This window comes from Acomys minous (genome assembly GCF_964271855.1).
Source record: "Acomys minous genome assembly, chromosome: 3".
Taxonomy (NCBI): domain Eukaryota; kingdom Metazoa; phylum Chordata; class Mammalia; order Rodentia; family Muridae; genus Acomys; species Acomys minous.
This window is the reverse complement of record NC_140485.1, coordinates 28,457,725-28,481,252: the sequence shown is the minus strand read 5'-3', so window position 1 is coordinate 28,481,252 and position 23,528 is coordinate 28,457,725. Positions and strand designations below refer to the sequence as shown.

General features: G+C 40.1%; 1 protein-coding gene across 2 annotated transcripts in view; it reads right to left on the bottom strand.

Moving 5' to 3' along the window:
• The window catches only part of TMEM87A (transmembrane protein 87A), a 46,655-nt gene that overhangs the window by 16,178 nt on the left and 6,949 nt on the right, over positions 1-23,528 (bottom strand). For both annotated transcript variants that reach the window (XM_084776360.1, XM_084776361.1), the window contains exons 3-10: positions 22,430-22,515; positions 18,917-19,030; positions 16,668-16,721; positions 16,538-16,582; positions 10,688-10,805; positions 5,971-6,032; positions 4,803-4,986; positions 3,348-3,447 (exon numbers count right to left, since the gene is read on the bottom strand). In XM_084776360.1, the coding sequence (XP_084632486.1) occupies positions 3,348-3,447; positions 4,803-4,986; positions 5,971-6,032; positions 10,688-10,805; positions 16,538-16,582; positions 16,668-16,721; positions 18,917-19,030; positions 22,430-22,515 (763 nt within the window). The remainder of the gene's footprint in view (positions 1-3,347; positions 3,448-4,802; positions 4,987-5,970; positions 6,033-10,687; positions 10,806-16,537; positions 16,583-16,667; positions 16,722-18,916; positions 19,031-22,429; positions 22,516-23,528) is intronic.

Genomic DNA, 23,528 nt, shown 5'->3' with positions numbered 1-23,528 from the left:
CATACTTTCTACAAAAAAAATACATAAAAATAGATATTATATGTAATATATCAATATATAATATAACATATTATATATTGTGTTATAAGAATATAACATATATTATATATAAAGACAGTATAACAATCTCTGTATTTTTTTTTATGAGGACTTTAAAACAAAACAAGAGAGCTAGAGAGATGGCTCAGAGGTTAAGAGCACTGGCTCCTCTTCCAAAGGTCCTGAGTTCAATTCCCACAACTACATGGTGGCTCACAACCATCTATAATGAGATCTGGTGCCCTCTTCTGGTGTGTAGGTGTTACAGGCAGGCAGAATACTGTATACACAATAAATCTTTAAAATCCGTTGGTGAGAAAACCAAGCCTCACAAACTGTCCTTCATACATAATCTTATTAAGCATCACACACACACACACACACACACACACACACACACACACACACACACACACACACACACAGCCAGGCTTGGAGGTGTAGGCCTGTAATCTCAACATGACTTAAAGGCCTGTAGTGGAAGTTTTGGTTTCTTTAAAACCTGTTATGTTATGTAAATGATTTTGCTTTAATCCCAAGTGTGGGATATAGGGCTGCCTTAGTTTATCCATGCTGTTAACTATAATGGCTTTGTGGGGCATGGTCTTTGCTAGCTGAGATAGTTTAAACTCAGAGGACTCTGAGAGGGTATAAATACCAGAGCCCAGAGACAGAGAGGATGCTTTGAGAAGATGGTCAGAAAGAGAAATATACATTTTGAGGAGAGAGAAGGAGGCTGCTGGTTGGTTTGCTGTTTGCTGTACTGCTGGATATCCTGATGACTGAGATTGGCATTGCCCCAAAGAACTCAACAAAGGTAGCTAAAGAGAACTCCACCCCTCTCCCCACTAATCTTCTTTCTCTCCTACCCAGTATTGGGGGTGTTGGTGAAAGGGGGTGGAGGTATTAAAACCCCCATTAAAATAGGTTTTAAAAAGTACACCTACAAAGGCTGGTCTGAGCCATATAGCCCCCTGCTTCAAACCAAAATCTACCACAAAACATAACCACAATACCATTAGCAAATCTCAAAATGTTAACAATTCCTTCACACAATCACATTTTGTGCTGTAGTCCACTAAATGAACTCAAGCTCAAAACCCAACTAAGTATAAATTTTTGAGCAACCTCTATTCAAAGATGGAAAGCCTTGGACCTTTAATATTTAAAATCCTACTCCACTAGAATCTATATTTTAACAAAACTACTGGGTGGTTCATTACAGTACATCTGCCTAAGCCAGATAAATTTATATGGCTATTTCTAGCTGGGAAAAGGTCCATAATTGTAGGGAATTGTCTAAGAAATCTTGAAATCTTCATCACATATAGAAGACATTTACTATTTAAACAAAATTTTAACCATTAATGTTTTATTCTACTTAATGTCTTTGGACCACTCCAGTCCTGCTCTCTCTTGAATTCCCTCTAATTCAAAAGAGCTTCTGTCCCTACCACTTCCCCATATTGTTCTTGTTAGGGTCACTAATACTCTTCACTAATTAAATGTAATAGTTAAGTCTCAATCTTATCTGACCTATCCGATCAGCTGAATCAACTAAGAAGGCCTCCTTGGAACACAGTCTTCAGCTTGCCTCTTGCCTTCAACCGTTAATTTCCTCTGCTAACTCTACTTCATGTCACTACAGCTAAATAACAGAAGAGATCTAAACACCGTCTTGACCCTTTCTCCACATTCACTTCCTTGGTAACCACGTGTAGTGTCATCATCTATGTAATGCCTACATCTTGATAACTCTCTGGCCTTACCCATGAAGTTATCTAACCCACCGCCTAATCTTACCACTGTGCCAAGCTGATTCCTTGATCTTTCTGGACTAAAGTAAATGGCAATTCCTGCCGTTCGAGCATACCAACAGTTGGCATCATCCTCAGTTCCTCTTCTTCTCTTTCACGTCCCACATGTGCCCATCATGAAACTCCATTGGCTCCGCCTTCAAAGCATGCCTCACCTTCCAATCACACCTCATAACCTCTTTTTCTAGGTGAACTGAGTGCCCTCGCTTTCCTCAAATCTTTGCTTGGCTGTCACTAAGTGAAGCTTTCCAGGGCCACCCTATTTACAGCTCCAAGTTCCAATCCTGCCTGGCATTCCTCATACCCTTTCCTGTGTGCTACAGTACCCTTCACTGATATACTAAATATTTAACTCATTTACTTCAAGTTACTTCCATTCTTCCACAAATGTAAACCCCCAAGCTTTTGTTTGTTGTATAGCAGGGGACTAGAACAGTGAGTGCCTGCTACATGGAAGGCACTTGATATTTTTTAGTTTAGAGAGAATTTGATGAATACACTGCAAGAAGCAACGGGCTATGCAGTGATTACAGTACTGCATGCTTCAATATTTCTTTTCTTTCTTTTTTTACTAAAAAATATAAACAATTATAGTAAGAACATTCTTTCAATTAAAAAAAAATCTAATTTAACCAGGTGCAGTGGCATACATCTATAATCCCAGCACTTAGGGAGGTAAAGACAGGCCTCTGTGAGTACGAAGCCAGCCTGGTCTACAAAGCCAGTCCCAGAGAGCCAAGCTACACAGAGAAACCCTGTCTCAAAAATAGCAAAAACAAAACAAAATGAAATTCTAATTTGCGGGATGGAGATATGCTCAGCTGTTCACAGGACTTGCTATCTTGCAGAGCCCTGAGTTTGAATCCCTGCAGTGTCAGGGCAGCTCACCACCACATGGAACCCCAGTTCCAGCCAGGCGCCCTTTTCAGGCCTCTACAGGTAACAGGAATACCTGTGATACATACATACACAGACACACAAACAACACACCTATAAACAAAATAAAGTAATTTTTAAAATATGACATTTTCAAATAGTCACTGAGTTCAATGTGAAAGTCTGGTTTTTCTACATTATGTGTTTCACTACAGATTTTTCTACAGATACACTGTGAGGGTCTTTTGGCGGCGGGGGGGTTTGTTGTTTTTTAAGATCTATTTATTTATTATGTACACAGTGCTCTGCCTGTGTATATACCTGTAGGCCAGAAGAGGGCATCAGATCTCATTACAGATGGTTGTGAGCCACCATGTTGTTGCTGGGAATTGAACTCAGGACCTTTAAAGAGCAGTCAGTGCTCTTAACCTCTGAGCCATCTCTCTAGCCCCTGCACTGTGAGTTTTTAAGAAGATGAAAAGTAGCATTTGTGATGTTGAAAAATAGAATGTCAGACATTTTTTCTTATCTCACAACTACTTCTTTTATCATCCTTTTCAGAACCAGCACAGTCAGCAATCTAATCAGTATTTTCATTTGGAAGCAGATACTCACTTGACTATACCATATCCCAGACTGACTATGATGACCAGGGTTCGAGCCAATGAGCGTTTTACTGCTGAGAGCAGCTCTGCAAGGACCAAGGCATCCTGGACTATGGGAAAAAGAGAAACAGCGTTGTACTCCAGCTTCACCCAATGCACAATCCTCTCACGCTTTTCAAAATGAGCACAAGTATCAGCCCTGCTAAAGAGAGCACAGCTCTTGTTCAGCTTTGTAAGCACACAGCTAATATCACTAATAAACGCAGTCGTGCGCACAGCAATCTGGGTGTGCTCAACCCATCGACTCTCTCTAACTTCCCTAAAGCCTTGGCAGACTATCTTACCCTATACAGAAAGTTTATAGTATCAAGAAAATTTCCCTACCATATTTTTAAAAAACTGAAATACAGCCACACATGGAAAGGATGTTACACATGCATCCTAGCACAAAGTCTAGAGTGCACAGTGTTCAACTCTACCTCCTCTGTTTTCAAGTCTTTCCAAAGACCCAGGGAAGAGTTTATTAGCAAATCATGTAACAGTAAGTACTAATGAACAAACAGTCTGAGAGAAAACTAAAACTATCTAAATAAACTACCATATCAAATAAATTGTAATTACCAGTCAACCTTATTAAACCATAAGCACTTCCCATTTTCTTGGTATGACTGTATTTTATCGGGTCTTAGATACACCCCAAGCACACAGGCACAACATTCTATGTGTCTTATAATCAGTGGCATCTTACAATGAAATTAGCACTGTTTTCTTTCTTTTGTAGTGGTGCCTTGGCTATCAACCACAAATGGGATTTAAGAAATATAATAATATAAAGGGCCACTTTTCTGTGTGTGTTTCAACAAAACCATACTTGTATCACTGTACTCCTAAAATACAGGATTAAGCGGAAGAGTGGCAATGACAGTGAATCTGCTTTGATTGTTTTAATAAGTGAGTGAAAGGCAGGCCTATGTAACCACTGCTGACATGCATGTTGGCATGCATCTCGTCCATCGTCAAAAAATGGCAAATTTGGGGCTGGAGAGATGGCTAGTTCAGCGGTTACAATCTGTACTGCTCTTGCGAAGCATCCACCCGAGTGGTGAGCCGTGAGTGCCTAGAGCTCTGGTTCCACGGGGATCTGACCCCTCTGGCCTCCACAGGCACCTGCACTCATGTGCATGGAACATAGCCCTGCATCTGCTGACATATACAGATAACTTTTTAAAGATATAAACCTTAAAGTGGGGCGGACACAAATTTGGGTCTAATAAGATGGTTCAGCAGATAAAGGTCCCTGATGCCAAACCTGGCAACCTGAGTTCAATCTCCAGAACACACAAGCAGAAAAAGAGAACGGATTCCCACAAGTTATTCTCTGACCTCCACAGCCATGGCACATGGACCCTCACATGTACACAAAATAAACAAAGGTAATTTTAAAAATGACACTTTTTAAACATACCAGATTCTCCTTTGTATCGGATATTCTGAAATTCTGCATAAAACACAGCTTTCTCAAACATTCCCAGAAAGATGACAGCACCAATCCAAAACTGAATTCTCAGGAGATCTCTCCAGTAGCAGGCAGACCATGCCAGCCAGAGAACACCAAATAGGACGTACACAATACACATCACCATGAAAAACTGTTGTCCAATTGGGAATGAAATAAAAAGCAAAATTAGGGTCAAGAATCAAAATCAAGTATTCAGATTTAAAATCAACATAGTATAACAAACCTCAAAAGCAGTCTCTACCTTCTTTTTGAAAAACTAATTGTATCTCTAGCAAGAATGATCTAGTCTTGAACAGAGGCAGACTACAGACAGACTCGTCCTCAAGAATGTCTGCTCCTTGCTTTAGCTGGGCCTTTTTAGCTCACAATCTCGATAAAATGAAGATAACAGTAAGAAAAAAATAGGCCTGACAAGCTAGGACACAGAATCATGAGACACTGAGACACAACTGAAAAGGAAAACTATTAAAGGGGACAGGAAGAACTCTGCAACGGACCAAGTGTCCTCAGCCAGCTTATGCAGGTTGCACACTCACACAGTGAAGAAGATTCATGCTTTAGTCACTGGGAGTGGCCACAGTGCTCCATAGAGCATCGAGTGCCCTGCCCTAGCACCCAGATGTGAGCCGTGAGGTGGCCACGGCGTGTCTCTCCAGTCCACAACAGTCACTAACCTTTTATCTCACAGATAAATGGGGCCCACGGGGCTACACTAACCCTCTCAAGGTCAGTGTCTAGTAAGAAGTTAAGGGCTGGGGAGGTGGCTTATCAGGAAGAAGCACTTACTGCTCTTGCAGAGGGCCTCAATTCAGCTCCCAGCATGCACACGGAGGCTCACAACCACCCTTGACTACAGTTCTAGGGGGACCCAATGCCTTCACCTAATCTCTGCAGGCACTAGGTTCTCAGGTGGTAGACAAACAATCGAACAGTCAAAACACTCACATCCATAATGCAGAACAGGAAACTCTTAATTTAAAAAGTTAACACCAAAATATCAAGTAGCATCTTCTAAATAGCATAGGAATAATCCTTTAATGATATACTGCTATAAAACAGACAATTTCCTGCTAAATTAATTTAACGCCAAGGTTAAAAACACATGCTGACTTACGATCATCAGTGGGTAATCTTCAAGAGTGAGGTATTCATAGGGACCCTTTACTTCAACAGTCACTGGCAAAACACAGGCCTCAATTAATTTGATAGATTTAGTAATTAAACAAAAACCTTGATTAGTGTCTATTTTATGAGCTTGGTAAAAGTTTCATCACTCACTTACCTTTAAGCACTTCAATCATGGTAAATAATGCATTAGATATAGTAACTATGAAACCAGGAACTAGGCTCATGGTTCATCCACGTTCCAGTCTTTTGTTTTGTTTTTCTCAAGACAGGATCTCACTATGTAGCTTTGGCTCTCCTGGAACTCGTTATGTAGATCAGGCTGGACTGAGCCTGCCTCTGCTTCCAGAGCACTGAGATGAAAGGCATGTACCACTATGCCAAGTTTTAGGTGGGAAAGTCGTCCAAATCCATACCCTGTGTGTGAATGCAGTGTGTGTGTGTGTGTGTGTGTGTGTGTGTGTGTGTGTGTGTGTACAGCAGACTAGGCTGGCTGGCCAGTAGGCCCAGGGGACTCTGCCTACCCAGTGCTGTGATCACAAGGGCACACTACCACACCTAGCTTTTTTGCTTTTCCCCTGTAAGTTCTGGAAAGAGAACTCAGGTCCTCCTTGTAAACATTCTACAAGCATGTCATAGACTGACTCCTCAGTCCCATATTCACGTTCTTTAAAGATGAGACCGATGACATTTCTTTCTAAAGCCATCCCTGAGCACCTACCTAAAGCTGCTCTACCTCCTTCAAATTCCGAAATCTCTTGGTATACTACTTCTCATAATGGATCCTAGTAGTCTTGTCTTCTGTTCATCCTTACCACTCCCTAGTAATTTTTTGACTCATTTTTATGACCTTGTAAGATGAATGTCACTTTCAAAATGAGAATTTTCAAAAATCTTGAAATTTGTAATGATCTATAAAGTAATATACCCTTCCTGGTGAAATAAGATGTAAAAACAATTCCTAATTATGTAAGTGAAATTCTCACTCAAAAATGAAAGCCAAGGGGCTGGAGATATGTCTCAGTGGTTAAGATTACTGGCTGTTCCTCCAAGAGGAGCCAGGCTCAATTCCCAGCACCTACATGGCAGCTCACAACTGTCTGTGACTCCAGTTCCAGGGAATCTGACACTCTCACATCTATGTAAATAACATAATATTAAATAAAATTTTAAAAATGAAAACCAAAACAAGCAAAACCAAGAAGAACCCACACAGGTTCAGATCAAAGCATGGCACCATTTATAAACCAGAACTGACTAAATAAATAGCGTTTAAGGAACAAAAAAAGAACAAAACCAAAAACAAACAAACAAACAAAAAATGTTATCTACAAGATGAGTCAGAGAAATCTGCCTCATTGAAGCAACTCTGCTGATTATAAGATTAACTGTTTTGAGCCAATCATGGTGAATGGTGGCAGAGTCAGGTTTGATGCATGAAGTGGGTGAAGCAGGGCCTCTCTCCTTCTCTGAGCTGATTGAAAATAAATACCAGCAACTGCTCTCTTTTGCCTGTTTGATACCTGTTAGAAAGGTATCAGCCTAAACTGGGCTGGTGGCACATACCTGTAATCCTAGCACTCGGGAGGCAGAGGCAGGCGGATCTCTGTGAGTTTCGACGCCAGCCTGGTCTACAAAGTAAGTCCAGGACAGCCAAGGCTACACAGAAAAACCCTGTGTGGAAAAAACAAAAGAAAGGTATAAACCTAGAGCAGCAGTTCTCAACCTGTCACGATCCCTTTTGGGTTCAAATGGCTTCCACAGGGATCTAATATCAGACATTCTGCATATCATAATAATAGCAAACTTACAGTTATAAAGTAGCAACAAATAGTTTTATGGTTGGGGTCACCACAACATGAGGAACTGTATTAAAGGGTCGCAGCATTTTAGGAAGGTTGAGAACCACTGCCCTAGAGAAACACACATTCCAAGGTCTAGAAGTTATGCCAAGGTCTGCCTAGCATAATCGGCTATACCCCCATATCACCACAGGGCAAAGTAAAACCCATTTCTGAATTGGGAATTAAGGTCTCAACTCAAGGATCACAAAATTTTTAAAGCAAATCAAATAAGAAAGATCAATGAGCCAGGCACGGAGGCCCAACCCTTTAACTCCAACACTCATAAGGCAGAGGCAGATGGATGTACATTAGTTCGGGGCCAACCTGGTCTACAAAGCAAGTTCCAGGACTACACAATGAAACCCTGTCTCAAAAAAAATAAAACCCAAACAAACAAAAGAAAAAAACAAAGAAAGGTCAGTGAAATACATTAAAATGGTTGGGATAATTAACAAAAGCCAGTCCACTGGGATAAAAGCAAAACAAAATTCTATGTAGATTTAACAAGCTAAAGAAGTCAAAAGCAGTATTAAAAACTTTATTATTTAGCTAATTCTAGGTTTGTGTATATGTGATATATGTGTGTACATGTTGTGTACAAGCATGCACACGTGTGGAGGACAGAGGCTGACGCCAGGCTTCCCATCTTATTTTGGGGACAGAATCCCTCACTGAACCTGGCACTCAGTAGCTACACTGGCTGGCCAGCACACTCCAAGGATCCAAGCATCTCTGCCCCACTGTGCTGGGATTACGGGGCCCTGGGTGCTGTGCCCAACTTTCCCGTTGGGAGCTAGGAATCCAAACTCAGTCCCTCATGCTTGACTGAGACATCTCTCCAACCCACTGTTTCTGGGGTTTGGTAACAGGGTCTTCTAGACCTCAAGCTGGCCTCAAACTCACTATGTAGCCAAGCATGGCCTTGAGCCCCTTGATCCTCTTGATTGCTGGGGTTATGTGTACCCACCACACCTAGCAATATTAAAGATTGTAAAAAGCACTAGGGAGGCAGAGGCAGATGGATCTCTATGAGTTCGAGGCCAGCCTGGTCTACAAATCAAGTCCAGGACAGCCTAGGCTACATAGAGAAACCCTGTCTTGAAAGGCAGAGGCGGGGGGATTGTAAAAAGAAACAGACATAGATACTTGTAAAGAAATATGATGAAAAAAACCTTGTCAATAAATTTGAAATCTTCAAAGCAATCAACATGTTCTCAAAACACATGCACAGCTCTGATGGGAGAGGAAGAGAAGAACTACAATAAAATATTTTGTACTATTAGATAAAACCTACACAGGCTGGTAGCCAAAGTATCAGACTGCAACAGTAGATAGGGAAGCTCTCAGAAAAGCCACTCAGAAAAACTACTCATTAAAAACTGTTTCACACAATAAAAAATAGGGACATTCTCCAATTTAATAATGAGGTTATCATAATTTGCATGCCAAATCAGTGAATGATAGTATGAGAAAAGAAAATTATAGGAAAACTAATCTTGAATAGAGACAATAAACAAAATGAATCCAACAATGTATATAAATGTACTCTGTGTGTGTGTGTGTGTGTGTGTGTGTGTGTGTGTGTGTGTGTGTGTGTGTGTTAAGACCAAGCAAAAATAAAAGAACGGTCTCAAACTAGAAACCAGTTAATACAATACTTCGTACCATCATAGGAATGAAAAAGCTTAGGTGATCTTTTTTGAGTCAGGGTCTCATATTTGTCCTGAGCTGTCCCAGGACATGCTATATCCCTATTTGAGACTTAAACTGATAATCCTCCTGCCTCAGGCTCCAGAGTGCTAGGTTATACAGGTGAATGTCACCATGCTTGGTCTACATGACAATTTTAATCTATATACAATTAAGTCACTGATTTAGACTAAGCCTTCTTTCTTAGTATTAAAAAGAAAATGATAAGTTTGGAAACAAAGGCATTCTTATCCAAATAAGAATTTTGGGGGGGAATCTATAGTAAACATTATATTTAATGGTGCAATGTACCAATTCTGCCAAGAAATTCAGAGCAAAGACAAGGATGGCTGCCATCGTTGCATCTACTCCACTCTCTACTGAGAAAGCAAGGCTAGGGAAGGAAACTACACAGTACAATTTGTTTTGTTTTGTTCTTCAAGACAGGGTTTCTCTGTGTATCCTTGGTTTTTCTGGACTTGCTTTCTAGACCAGGCTGTCGTCGAACTCACAAAGATCCACCTGCCTCTGCCTACCAAGTGCTAAGATTATAGGAGTGCACAACCATGCCCAGCTCACAGTACAAATTGAAACCAAAAATGAAACCACAGAGAAACTACAAACAGTTACTGTAAAATTCTGTAGGTACAGGAAAAATAAAATAAAATTCTCGAGGAACTGACAGCTCTCAGTAGATGAGAACACAAACTCCTGAGTTCAGCTCCTAGCACCCATGTTGAGAGGCTACAACAACCTATAACTCCAGTATAGGAACCTGAACTCACAAGAATGAAATTGCACACAAACACATAATTTTTAAAAGTCAAATAAATCTTTTTCTTTTTCTTTTTTCTTTTGAGACAGGATTTCTCTGCGTAGCCCTGGCTGTCCTGGACTTACTTAGGACATCAGGCTGCCTTGAACTCACAGTGATCTGCCTGCCTCTGCCTCCCCAAGTGCTGGGATTACAGGTGTGTGTCACCACTCCTGCCTAATCAAATAAATCTTTAAGAAAAAGAAAATCTCAATGTTAAAAAATTATCAATGATCATTAATTTGAAATTTCCAAGCTTTAACATGTACAAAAATATTTCTACTTTTCCCATTTCATACTGATCATGCATGAAACAAATAAAAAATAACATATTTTTTAAAGATATGAGTTGAACTTACTGGTAAAAAGATTACTCAGTGCATTTTCTTTTGGTGATTCCTTTGAGGACGAAATGCCAACATGCACGATAAAAATGTATGGTGCATCTTGCCAAGTCTGCAATGGTTCATGCATTGCCTAGGGAGAAAAGGGGGCATCAAAACTTTAAGTCTCAAGAATTCAGAGCATAAGTTAATAATACAGCATAAAAACACCGCTGCAGAGTATATTCCAGAAAGGTGGCAGAGTATTTCAGCTTTCAGTTACAGACATGGTCGTCACAAGCAAGACAAGCTTATACGACGCATGGCAAAACAGGCAGAATTATGAACTGATGAAATACAGTCCCTTGCATTCATGTCATATGAAGGTCTAAGTTTAACATATTTATTTTTTAAAAGAAATACTGCAACTAAAAATCACATGAGCTAATCTAACTCATGCTAGGATAATTGTATTTTATATATCTATCATAAAATTAATTTAAAGTAAAGAATACATCACATAAAAACATTCTTGATGTCAATATAGAAAAAAAAATGTGAGTGTAATCCCTCTCCCTCCCCCCCCTCTTCTCTCTCTCTCTCCCCCAAACTACCAGAGTCTACGCTGACATGGTCTCACATTTAAATGAAAGCTCTCACCGTAACCTGCTCTAGGTGTGTGGGGAGGCAGTGATTTTTGCCACTTTAAAGGCGGGGAAGTTAATATCCCTTGACTCTAAGGGACAGTGACCCTTGATTTCCTCACTCAGAAGTCCTTACAAAGAGGATTAAAATGTAAAGATAAAGGAGATGTGTGAATGTGGGGAATTGTGGAGTTGGCCTGGTCTGACAGCCTTCAGAGGTAGGCATCACAGGTTTTTCAAGTTAGAGTCCCAGGCTCCTGGGCACCGTGTGCCTTTCATTTCGTGAGAAACCGAAGCACTCTCTCGAGCAGTGAAGCATTCAAACCACGTGTGTATCTCTGCATTCCCTAGGAGTCAGTGAAGTTAGACATTAATCCTGTGTACCCCGTCTAACTTGCAAATGTCACTGTATCCTGGCAACTACAATTGTGTTCTTACTGGCAACCACTATTATGTTGTTTCTAATAAGAGCATAAAAAGTCTGATTGCTTGCAATAAACATGTCTCAGACTCAGCATTGCTGAGACCCCTGCAGCCGACTGGTTTTAATTTCCACCAACCACATTAGGAGACCCTGGGTTGTTAAGTAAGCACTGGTGCTCACCATGGAGGGAAGTCATTGGTCTCCATCTGTGAAAGGAGGCACCACTACTCAGACTGGTTACTTGTGGTCTTAAAAGGAGAAAGTTTTGCCCAAAGAGCACTAGGTAAGCATTACTGAACTATGACACCCAGCAGATTTTACACCTTTATACACTTTACTCCTGTAGAATAACAGGCTTTCTCTAATAATCAAAATTTCCTGCAACCCAAGAAGAAACACAGAATGCAACAGACTCCATGACACAAACTGCAAGTCCAAGCAAGCACATACATCCTTCAACATCATGCACTAGTTATCTCAGTAACAACTCCACGGCATGCTGAACCCATACTTTGATCTCTCTCTTCAAGGAGGATGCTGGGAAATGTATGACTTCAAAGTCACTGGCATCTTACATCCTATTAATCACTATTACTGAACCTCTCCTGAACTTAGTCATTAACCAGTTAGTGTAATAAACCACCCTGCTATTAATTTCTTACATCTTAAAACTCTTATAAATTTCAAAATACACCTATTAATGTTCACAGTCTACGATTTGACAAGTGTATAACCCTTAGCTCTCAGATCTAGATATTTTAAGCTTGAAAAAGCAGCATTTAAGCACCAGACACTCTGTTAAGCATGTAATATTTGTTACATGTTTAGTCTTAACAAACCTATCAGATAAGCAGTTGGTAGTGTTTGATTTTATTTAATTGAGGTAAATTTCACATATGTCATAATTTTAACAGTGTTACTGAGAGTAACATAATTCAGTGAGATATGACACCAAAGCTTTTCTTGGGACAGGGTCTCTTAGGCTGACCTTTAAACCCTGTGCTTAAGTAATTCTGCTACTTCAGGCTTCTAAGTAGCTGGGACTGGACAAACAGCCCATGCTTGGCTGCACATTGTTGCTCAGCTCCCAGCAGCAGGCCTGCTCATTAGGCAATGGCACTCCATCTCTCCTCCCAACTCATGAAACAACTAACCTACTTCCTGCTTCCAGAGATTTGTCTATGGTGGACACTTCATATCAACAGATGAAGTAAACAGTGTTTGTCCTTTAACATCTGACTGGACTCTCGGTTTTCAAAGTATTTCTGTTGTGGCACATAGTAGGCACTCTTTTGTGAATGAATAACACTATAACTTAGGGGAAAAAGCCTTGCTTGTTCATTTCTACTTGGAGTCTGAAACTTGTGAGCACTCCGATCCTAGTAGTTCATGATTTCCTTAGATTTGGAAAGCTTCTGGCTCTTGATTATTCTCTGACACCTCTTTTCTCCTCAGACTTCCATTATATGCACAGGGTCCACGTGTTAGACGCACAGGCCTCCAAGGCTTAGCTCACTTGCTTTCATTCCTTTCTCTCTAGTCCTCTGAACAGGTAACTTCAACTGACGCATCTTTGGATGCATTCTTCTATCTGCTCAAATGGTGACAGCTCCTAATTTACAGTTTTTCAATTTAGTTAATGCTCTTTTCAGCTTCATGGTTTCCAATTTTGTTATTGTTTTGTGACAAGGTGCCACCATGTATCCCAGGCTGGTCTCAAACTTACTGGAACCCTCCTGTTTCAGCCTGGCTAACAGCACTTACAGGCTTAAGTCACTATATGCATCTCAATTTTGCGACTTCTACTTACTCCTTTTTATAACTTTTACCTGTTTCTTCCTGGTTTCCCTTGGCACTTTATCCATATTTTCCGTTCATTCTTTTGAGCACATTTTTAAAAGTTTATTCAATGTCTTTCTTACATCTAATGTGTGTGCAATGTCTTCAAAGGCTTTTTAGAAATTCCATTTATATTTGCCACTTTCTTTCTTTGCATAGCTCATAGCTGTTTATTGAAGTAGAACATTCTGGATGAAAGAAGATCCTGCCCCCTCACTAGTAATGGGCCTTGGGCAGCAGTGGCATGCACGGTGGGGGTCAGAGAGGAGTTCTGAAGTTGTTTTGTTTTGTGGCTTTTCTAAGCTATTTTTGTAAATTCTGTATACTTTGATCTGTATGGCTACCAGCATCTGTGTTTGTTTATTTGCTTGCCTGACTCCTTCCTTCCTTTCATTGTTTTCAGTTCTGTAGGCTGAATCTAGGACCTCATGCACGCCAGGCAAGCATTCTACCACTGAGCTAAGCCCCAGCCAAGTCTGTGTTCTTGTAGCTGAGTGGCTGACTACTATTTTAACAAGATTTCCTAAAACATGAGGAGCTAAAAAGATAAAGAAAAGGTCCAGTCTTATTCTTGCAAACTGAGGCAAGCCTCACTCTGTGTGTATAGTCAGAAGGCCAGCTGGTGTGTCACTAGTTAGTTTCTTCAAGCATACGTCCTGTCCTGGCACACGCAAAAGCTTCTCAGATTCTATTACAGATGGTTGTGAGCTACCATGTAGCTGCCATTATCCTGCCTGATCTGGGAAGCAAGGGGTGATGAGTGATTTAAAATACCATAGCGTTCTACTAATGCAATGTAGCAGCTTCTTTCTCAGAGATGGCTCAACCAGTTAAGACGCTTGCTGTAGAAGCCTGGTGACCTACTTTTGATTCCCAGAACCCATATAAAGATGGAAAGAGAGACCAAACTCCACAAAGTTGCCCTCTGACCTTCACTGTGCACCATGACATGTATATACCTCCCTCAGCTAACAGAGCATGAAAGCTGCATGTGGTAACCTAAACACAGATGCTCTGAGAAAGATACAGTATCCAGGTAACTCCGTCTCTAAACTAATGGAATGCTATTTTCAATGAAGTAGTAAACTGTGAGAATTATTACAAAACTAACCATGCCGTTACCATATAATCACCTATTATGCTCCTCTGCATTCACAAATGAACTGAACGCCTATATCCACACAAAAACCTCACACAAATGTTTATAGCTAAAACTTAAAAGCAATCAAAGTGTCCTTCAATAGGTGAATAGAATCCAAATAGTGATATAACCAGACAGTGAAATATTACTCAGCTCTAAAGAGAAATGAGCTATCTAACCACCAGAAATACAAAGGAACGTCAACGGCATATTAGGAGGAGGACAATGTGAAAACACTATACAGTGCTTTGACTGTAATCAAGTGATGCATGGGAACATGTAGAACTAGACAAACAGTAAAAAGATGGGCGAGTGTCAGGAATTAGGAAGGATGGAGAGGTGAGCGGCAGGACACAGAGGCCTGTGAGAGCCCTGACGCTACCCTCTATACCAGCATCATGGTGGAAATGTCATTGTACATTTGTCAAACAACAGGATACATAACACAAACAGTGAACACTGTGTAAACCAGGCTGGCCTAAACTCAGAGATCCACCTGCCTGTGAATGCTGAGACTAAAGGTATGTGTGTCAGCATGACCTGCACTATTCATTTTTTTCAAGTTATAATCAACTATAAGGCAGCCGTAAGAAAGGGCAAAACAGGCTTTGAGGCCCTAAAAAAAAAAAGCATTCACTTGAGCCGACAGGCAAGCTGCTAAGATCCTCTGTTCTAAGGGGTTCTCTCTGACCTGACTCAGAATCGCTGAGTGTTATGACCTTTGTCCAAATCATTCAATAGCAACTGTTAACAACCACAGTGCCTGCTGTGAGGTCAGAAGCTGCACTCATCAAGAAGCTGAACAAAATGTTAAAAGAAAAAAATGTAGCCCAGGGAGTCTGTGTGGACTCTCAACTCTAAGCTGACCCCAGCTATCTAGCCAGCCACGCACACGTGTAGCGCTCTGCACAGGCCCAGGAGAGCGCTGAGAAGGCCTCATCAACACACACGTGCAGCGCTCTGCACAGGCCCAGGAGAGCACTGAGAAGGCAGAATGCTGGGAAAGATGCCACACAAAGTCATGTATATGATTCCATCATATAAAATGCCTCCAGAGAAATGAAAAGTGACTGAGGACAGAGCGTGTGGGGGAATGGAACAGGGTGGACTGACAGTGGGTACAAAGTTTCAGAGCTAAGAATTCCAAAGCAGCTAGTGCTTGTGTGACTTATGAATACACTAAAGCCCACCAAGTTATATGCTTTAAAAGGATGAATGTGTGGTAAGTAGTGTGTTTTAACAGAATTGTTACAAAACTAGAAACACAAGTCAGGAATGTGGCCCAGGCCTGTAATCCCGACACTTCGGAGGCTTGCCTTGGGCTATATAGTCAGTCATTTCATGAAGTAAAGCAAACCCAAAAACTAAATAAAAACTTAAAACTTTAATAGCTTTGTGGAAAACATGACCCAAAACAGTTAACTATATATTTTCTCTATATTTTAAGCTGGAAATATTTTTGAAGAACTAGTGATATATTTCTCTCTTAAAGGAATTGTATGCTTATGTGTCTATGTAAACATCTGCCAGGTGTGTGTGAGTACCTGTGGAGGCCAGACAGGGGTGTCGAGGGCTAGAGTTACAGGTGGTTGTAAGCCAGCTGATATTGCTGGGAACCAAAGAGACCCAAGGTTATACATGCTTCATTGTTTAAAAGAATCTAGAAAATAGACAGAAGAAAATAAACACCACTCATGGTATCATGTAGACAGCGCCATTACCACCATTACAGGGTGCAGTTTCTAGCCTTGATTTCCTTCTTAAATGTTACAACACCAAAAAAACCCTACTCAATCGTCCAACACACATGCTAAAGCCTCAAGTGCCCACAAACTTACAATCCTGTCTCCAGTGTAGGTGAGATTCGTTCCATTCTCCTTCGCCTTTAACATTAAGAGAAAAAAGAAAATTAAAACGAATTCACAGTTTTTACATTGCTCTCAGAAATGTGTAAGGAAAAACAATTACCTCCTGTTTTTCTCCTAAAAGAGGAAGTCGATGCATAAGCTCCCCAGAAAAGCTCTATAAAAAAAAAATTAAATGAAAAATGTATAAATATCAAGGATGTAGCTCAAAATACATAGAAACGGTTAAAACAAAACATGCACCATCACAATAAAAAACAAGAGCATCAGCAGACAGAACTATATCCAATTAATTACAAACAAGTAGAGAAAACCCGCTGAGCATAACATGACCGCAACAGCCCCTAAGTCTTTCTAAGACAAGGGCAACTGCGAGTGTCAAAGCCTAGACAAAAGACGCATGTGCCAGGTGGAGGGGGTCAGCAGAGCCCTCCTCGTTCAAATCAACAAAACGAGGCTTAGAGTCATTAGTAGCTGAGGTGTTTTCCTTCCTCAGTAATTGGATTGTACAATTCCATGCTTCCATTAGACTGGAAGATAGGAAGGAACCCTTACTAACAGAAGTATATCCCATGACTCCAGAGAGACTACAGCAGACCCGAGAGCAGGAGGATGCAGCAAGCAGCTTTCTCTAGTCAAACCCAACCAACCCTTCCAACTGAAGGAATCAATTTAAAGAACTAACAAAAGATAACAAATTACTCACTGACACAGTTTCTTTTGTTTGCCTTCAATTTAAACCATTTTAAACTTTTCCTACCTATTTCATAGTCTAAGCTATAACAAAATTAATTATCAATTACTTCATTCATTTACCAATTATTAATTTATAATCTTCAACCATTACTTCTAGTGACTGAATAAAAGCCTTCCCTTCCGTGAACTGTATGGTACTTTACAGTATTTTGCTAAGTACCTAAGCAAATGCAACAAAGGCAAAGTAGCTCTTTTCAGTATCTCTAAAACTTTTCTACATTCTAAAAATTTTCCATCCAAAAACTGGTGTTAGCTCCTATTTCTAAAATACAAAAATTCAATTTCACGCTTCGGAGATGGCTCAGTAAGAAAAATGCTGGAAGCCCAGGCATGAGGGAACCCAGTTCAGGGGCCTGGACACATACAAAGCAAATCACAGTGGTGTACGTATGTAACTGCAGCATGAGGGAAGCAGAGACAAACAGATCCCATCCTAGGGAGTTCACTTGTTACCCCACCTACCCAAAACAGCAAGTGCTAGGTGCCATAGGCAATACTGTCTCAAAAAAATACTGTAAAATAAAAATGAATTAAGGTAGAGAAGTAAATGAGGAAGACAGCCTGATGTCAACCTCTGGCCTTTAGTTGCACATGCATGGACAAGCACACCAACATACACATCAGAGGCTTACACACACATACACACACACACACACACGCACACTCTCTCTCTCTCTTCACAAACTTTGAAAAAAATAGAATTTCAAATAAAAATAGCATTTATATAATTGTATGTTTATGTAAGCATTAATAAATGTATATTCACATATAATATTCAGATGTATATCTGTGTGTATATATACATATACTATTCACTCTCTTCTTTACACAAACAAGGTATGAAATTCAACCCTGAAGTATCAATGCCCTTTGGTTTCAGATGTATAATAATAAAATGTAAAACTGCTTATTATCTGAAGACATAATCAACTAAATATGAGAATTTTTAAATTGCTTTGTTAAATGGCCATCAACAAATGAATAGATAAATAAAATGTGTTATATACATATAATACAGTTTATTCCTAAAAGGGGATCAAATTTGGGTACATGCTGCAACACAGATGATCCGATAAAGCAGAGTCCATACCCAAAAGAACAACATCAAATGCCTCTATGAAGTATCCAGAACTGTCAGATTCATAGGGACAAAAAGTAGAAGAGTAGAGAGCAAGATGCAGAGGGGATGACGGACTGTGGAATGGGTAGAGTCCAGCTTAGTATGATGAGTCTGGAACAGACAGTGGTGACAGCCATACACCATGAATGAACTCAACTAAAAGCCACCCAACCCAACATTCAGAAGTAGTTAAGACGACAGATCAGCCTGGTCTACAAAGTGAGTCCAAGACAGCCAAGGCTACACAGAGAAACCCTGTCTCAAAAACAAAACAAAACAAAACAAAACAAAACAAAAAGACAACAGATCTACAAGATCTGCTGATAACACTGAAGCAAAGTGCAGCTCTCCTTAGTAGTATGAAGAGCTCTTCTAGAAGAAAGAACTAGCATACAAACAACAGACACAGGAGAAATTCAGACATTACTTTTTTCATTCACCTCTTCTCTTTCCTCTCACCCCCTGTCAGAGTTTACCTGTGCTTTATAGAGTTCACTACAGTTCTGAAATAATTTAGATGATGTTTGGTATCTCCCAGATAAGCCTTTTTTTTCCTTGAGACTTTCCAAATATGTCTCTACTTCATCTGCCTAGAAAAACAGAAGATACAAAGTTTTATTAGCTCATCTGTTGTAAATCAGGCAATTTTAGGACAACAAAGAGTCAATTGTAGCACAAATACAACTTTGCCATTTTAAAAACCAACAGAAAAAGCCTGGGGACATTGCTCAGTTGCTAAGGTGCTTGTCATGAAAGTATAAACACTTGAAGCTAGGCATCGGGGAGTCCTTGCAATCCCAGTGTGTGACAGGTGGAGTCAGGCGGGCTCTGGGGCTCACTGGCTGACCAGCCAGCCTAGCCTGCTTTATGAGGTCTAGGCAATGAGAGACCTTATCCTGAAAACACAAGGTGAAGGGCATCTGAACAACACGAGACTGTCTTCTGGCGTACACATATGCACTTGGAAATGTGCAGGTATACAGGTGTACACACACACACACACACACACACACCCTAAAAGAATAAATAAATTAAGTAAATTTTTAAATAATAAATCTTTAAAATAACTACAGGATTATAATCTTTGGCTCATTAAAAATAAAGGTAAATCTCTAACAATTTTGGGAAGACTAGTAAATTTTCAGATACAAAGAGTTTTTATCAAAAAAAAAAAAGAGTTTTTATCAAATGGAAATATGTTTAGGGAACTTGACCAAATTAACAAAATATACAAAAACATCATTTATGCTCATAAACTTAGGATGTAAAACTGTTATTGCCAATATATCGTATCTGTAACTATCATCTCCATACTTAAAAACAATTTTGTGTGTGTGTGTGTTGTGTCTGTGTGTGTCTGTGTGATTATATACACATGATGCCCTGATTAGGATGTAAAACTGTTATTGCCAATATATCGTATCTGTAACTATCATCTCCATACTTAAAAACAATTTTGTGTGTGTGTGTGTTGTGTCTGTGTGTGTCTGTGTGATTATATACACATGATGCCCTGAGAAGCCTTGAGGAGTCACAGGCAGCTTGGCTAGGAGCTGGGTGGGTGCTGGAAACTCAACTCATCAGCTCCTCTGTGAGAGCAGTGCATAGTAACTGCTAAGCCATCTCTCCAGTCCCGCCTCCACACCTTCATCCTGCAGCAAGCCAAAGTAATTATTTGTATGGCCTATGAAGACAGGACCTAAATCCCTGGCCATATTACACTTAGTTTCAAATGTAAAAACTTTCTAGCATCAATTCAATTTGTGACCAAAAGAGTCAACATTTTAAATCAAATTCTAGAGATATCATTTCTCTACATACTTAGTACTTTCATTCCTTCCTATGATATTATTCCTAACATATATGTGTGTTATATATGTATGTGTGTACACACACACCATTGAAACCCCATGTAGAGCAGGGAGTGCCCATGGAAGCTAGGGGTTTTAGGCCCCCTGGAGCTGGAGTTACAGGCAGTTTTAAGTTGTGCAATTGGGTGCCGAGCGATCCATGCTCTTAACATGAGCTTCACCCCAACATTATCTAATAATGATCTAAAGCAAAAAGCAATCACCAACACTGTCAGATACTCCTGTAAAAGTTCAACACAGAACCTGGGGATGTAGCTTAGTTGGCAGTGTTTGCCTAGCATGGATGAAGCCTTGGTTAATATTCCCAGCACTGCACAGAATCAGGCACAGCTCAGAAGTTAAGAGCACTGGTTGCTCTTCTGGGGGACCCAGGTTCAATTCCCAACACCCACATGCAAGGTCACAGCTATCTGTAACTCCACTTCCAGAGAATCTGACACTCCAACTCTCTTCTGGCCTTCAAGAGCACTGCATACGTGGTACAGGGATACAGAAGATAAAATAAATACACATAAAATAAAAATACATAAAATCTTTAAAAGTACAATACACCAGGGAATTTTATATTATAAAATGTAAAAAGTTCATCAATATGATTTCAGCTCCTGCATTCAAAATTAACCTTTACAAAACTCCACACAGTAAGTTGTGGTATAAAAGCAAAGGATATTCCAATTACATGAAAAGGTCATTAAAATATCATTCACTTTTCTACCACGTATCTTTATAAAGTCAGACTTTTTTCAACATATAGTTCAGCCTTAGCAATTTATCACAGGACTGAATAAAGAACAAAGCACAGAAGCCCAGCATCTTCTCTCATGCCAGATTTTAATCAGACATCTAACAAGACCTCAAAACAATGCTACTTTTCTGTCATTTTTCCCCCCTTTGAGACAAGATCTTACACTATATAGCCAAGGCTAGCTCTGAATTCCTGACCCTCCTACGTCTCTAACTCTCAAGTGCTGGGAGTATAGACATACTCCACCATCCTTGGCTCACCCATTTTTTAAAATTTATATTCATTAAAAATCTTACATGAACATGTAATGAGCTTATTGTTGCTACTTTAAAATAATAAATATTTCAATTTTTAAAATTTTCTTTTTAAAAATTATTTTATTATTTTATGTGTATGGGTGTTTTTGCTGCATGTATGTGTGTGAACCAAATATATGTCTGTGGAGCCTGTGGAGACCAAGAGAGGGAGTCGGATCCCCTGGAACTGAAGTTATAGAAAGTTGTGAGCTGCCATGTGGGGCCTGGGAACTGAACTCAGATCCTCTGGAAGAGCAGCCAGTGCTCTTAAACATTGAGCTATCTCTTCAGCCCTTGTTTTAATTTCTAAAAGAGAAAATCACACAAACAAAAGCCTTGTGGAGAATTGACTCTCACGTGTCTTCTGACATTCATACCATGCCATGGCTTACGTGTGTACATATCCCGTGTCTTCTGACATTCACACCATGCCATGGCTTACATGTGTACACGCACCACAATAAACACAATTTGTTAAAAAAAAATTTTAAGAGGGCTTGTGAGGCCAAGTTTTTGGGGGCTGTTTCTTTTTGGGGGGGCGGTAATGGTGGTGTTTTTCTTTTTTTTCTTCTTCTTAGTTTTTAGAGACAGGGTTTCTCTGTGTATAGCTTTGGCTGTCCTGGAACCAATCACTCTGTAGACCAGGCTGGCCTCGAACTCGGAGATCCACCTACCTCTGCCTCCCTAGTGCTGGGATTAAAGGCATGAGCCACCATCACGCACCTATTACTGGCTTTTGAAGACGGGGTTTCTCTGTATATCCCTGGCTGTCCTGGACTCACTTTATAGTCCAGGCTAGCCTCGAACTCACAGAGATCCGTCTGCCTTAGCCTCCCTGAGTACTGGGATTGCAGGCATGTGCCACCCTGCCCAAGCTGAGGCTACAATTTTTTTAAGTATATGAATTCTGAAACCCAAAGCCTGAGAACTGCTGACACATGCAAACTGGGCCATTTGGGATATGGTATCAGCTCTGATGCGCCGTAACCGAACGCTACTCTTTCTTCTGTAAAGTTAAGAGGCTGGGACCAGATAACCTAAAGTCCCAGGAAAAGTCTGTAATTCCATATTTGTTACCTTAAAGTTGTAGATTTCATTGTAGCAATCAGCACTTTTCAGAAACCAGGTTATATTCAAAGCCAGATCACAAGGCTCTCCATCAACTATGAAAGAAGAAATCATTGTAAACGAAGATGCCAAATGAAGCATTCTTGCAACATTTCTCTAATAACTTATATCCTATTTATTTTCCACCCTAGCTTAGATACTCAGTATTAAACATAAGGAAGTCAGGTCCTACAAAGAACTGTTTGGTCCTTTGGTGTGTGTGTTTTGAGGCAGGATCTCATTATTTGAGCCCAAGCTGGCCTCAAATTCACAGCCATCCCTCCACCTTAGCCTCCCAATGTTGTGACTACAGGAGTGAGCTAGCCCAAATAATATCACTGCTCCTTCAGAGAATCAGCCGCTAAGCAAGTTTCATTTCTTTAACCCTTTCAGAATTGTAGGTTTATCTCTATGTCCCAAAACCTCAAATTTCTAGGCTTCAATTATCAAGTATTTACCAAGCAGTACAAATATATACAAAGGCTCAATGTAGAGTGTTGGATTAACAGAAGAATGGAAAAGAACAAGTGATCAAAGAACAAAGGCCACAATTTTACTGGAAAGATACAGAATGACAGAACTAGGGACGGCATAATATTAATGGTTGTTAAATGGTTTTTGTTGTTGTTTTGAGACAGTTTTTCTCTGTGTAGCCTTGGCTGTCCTGGGCTCACTTTGTAGACCAGGCTGGCCTTGAACTCAAAGATCCACCTGCCTCTGCCTTACCAAGTGCTGGGATTACAGGTGGGGCACTACTGTACCCAGCTTTGTTAGATTTTTTTTTTAAAGATTTATTTATTTATTGTGTACACAGTGTTCTGTCTACATGTGTAGCTGCAGGCCAGAAGAGGGCATCAGATCATATCATAGATGGTTGTGAACCACCATGTGGTTGCTGAGAATTGAACTCAGGACCTCTGGAGGAACAAGCAGCACTCCTTTTTTTTTTTTTTTAAGATTTATTTATTTATTTATTTATTATGTATACAGTGTTCTACCTGCATGTGAGCCCGCACACGAGAAAAGGGCACCAGATCTCATTATAGATGGCTATAGATGGCAATTCCCA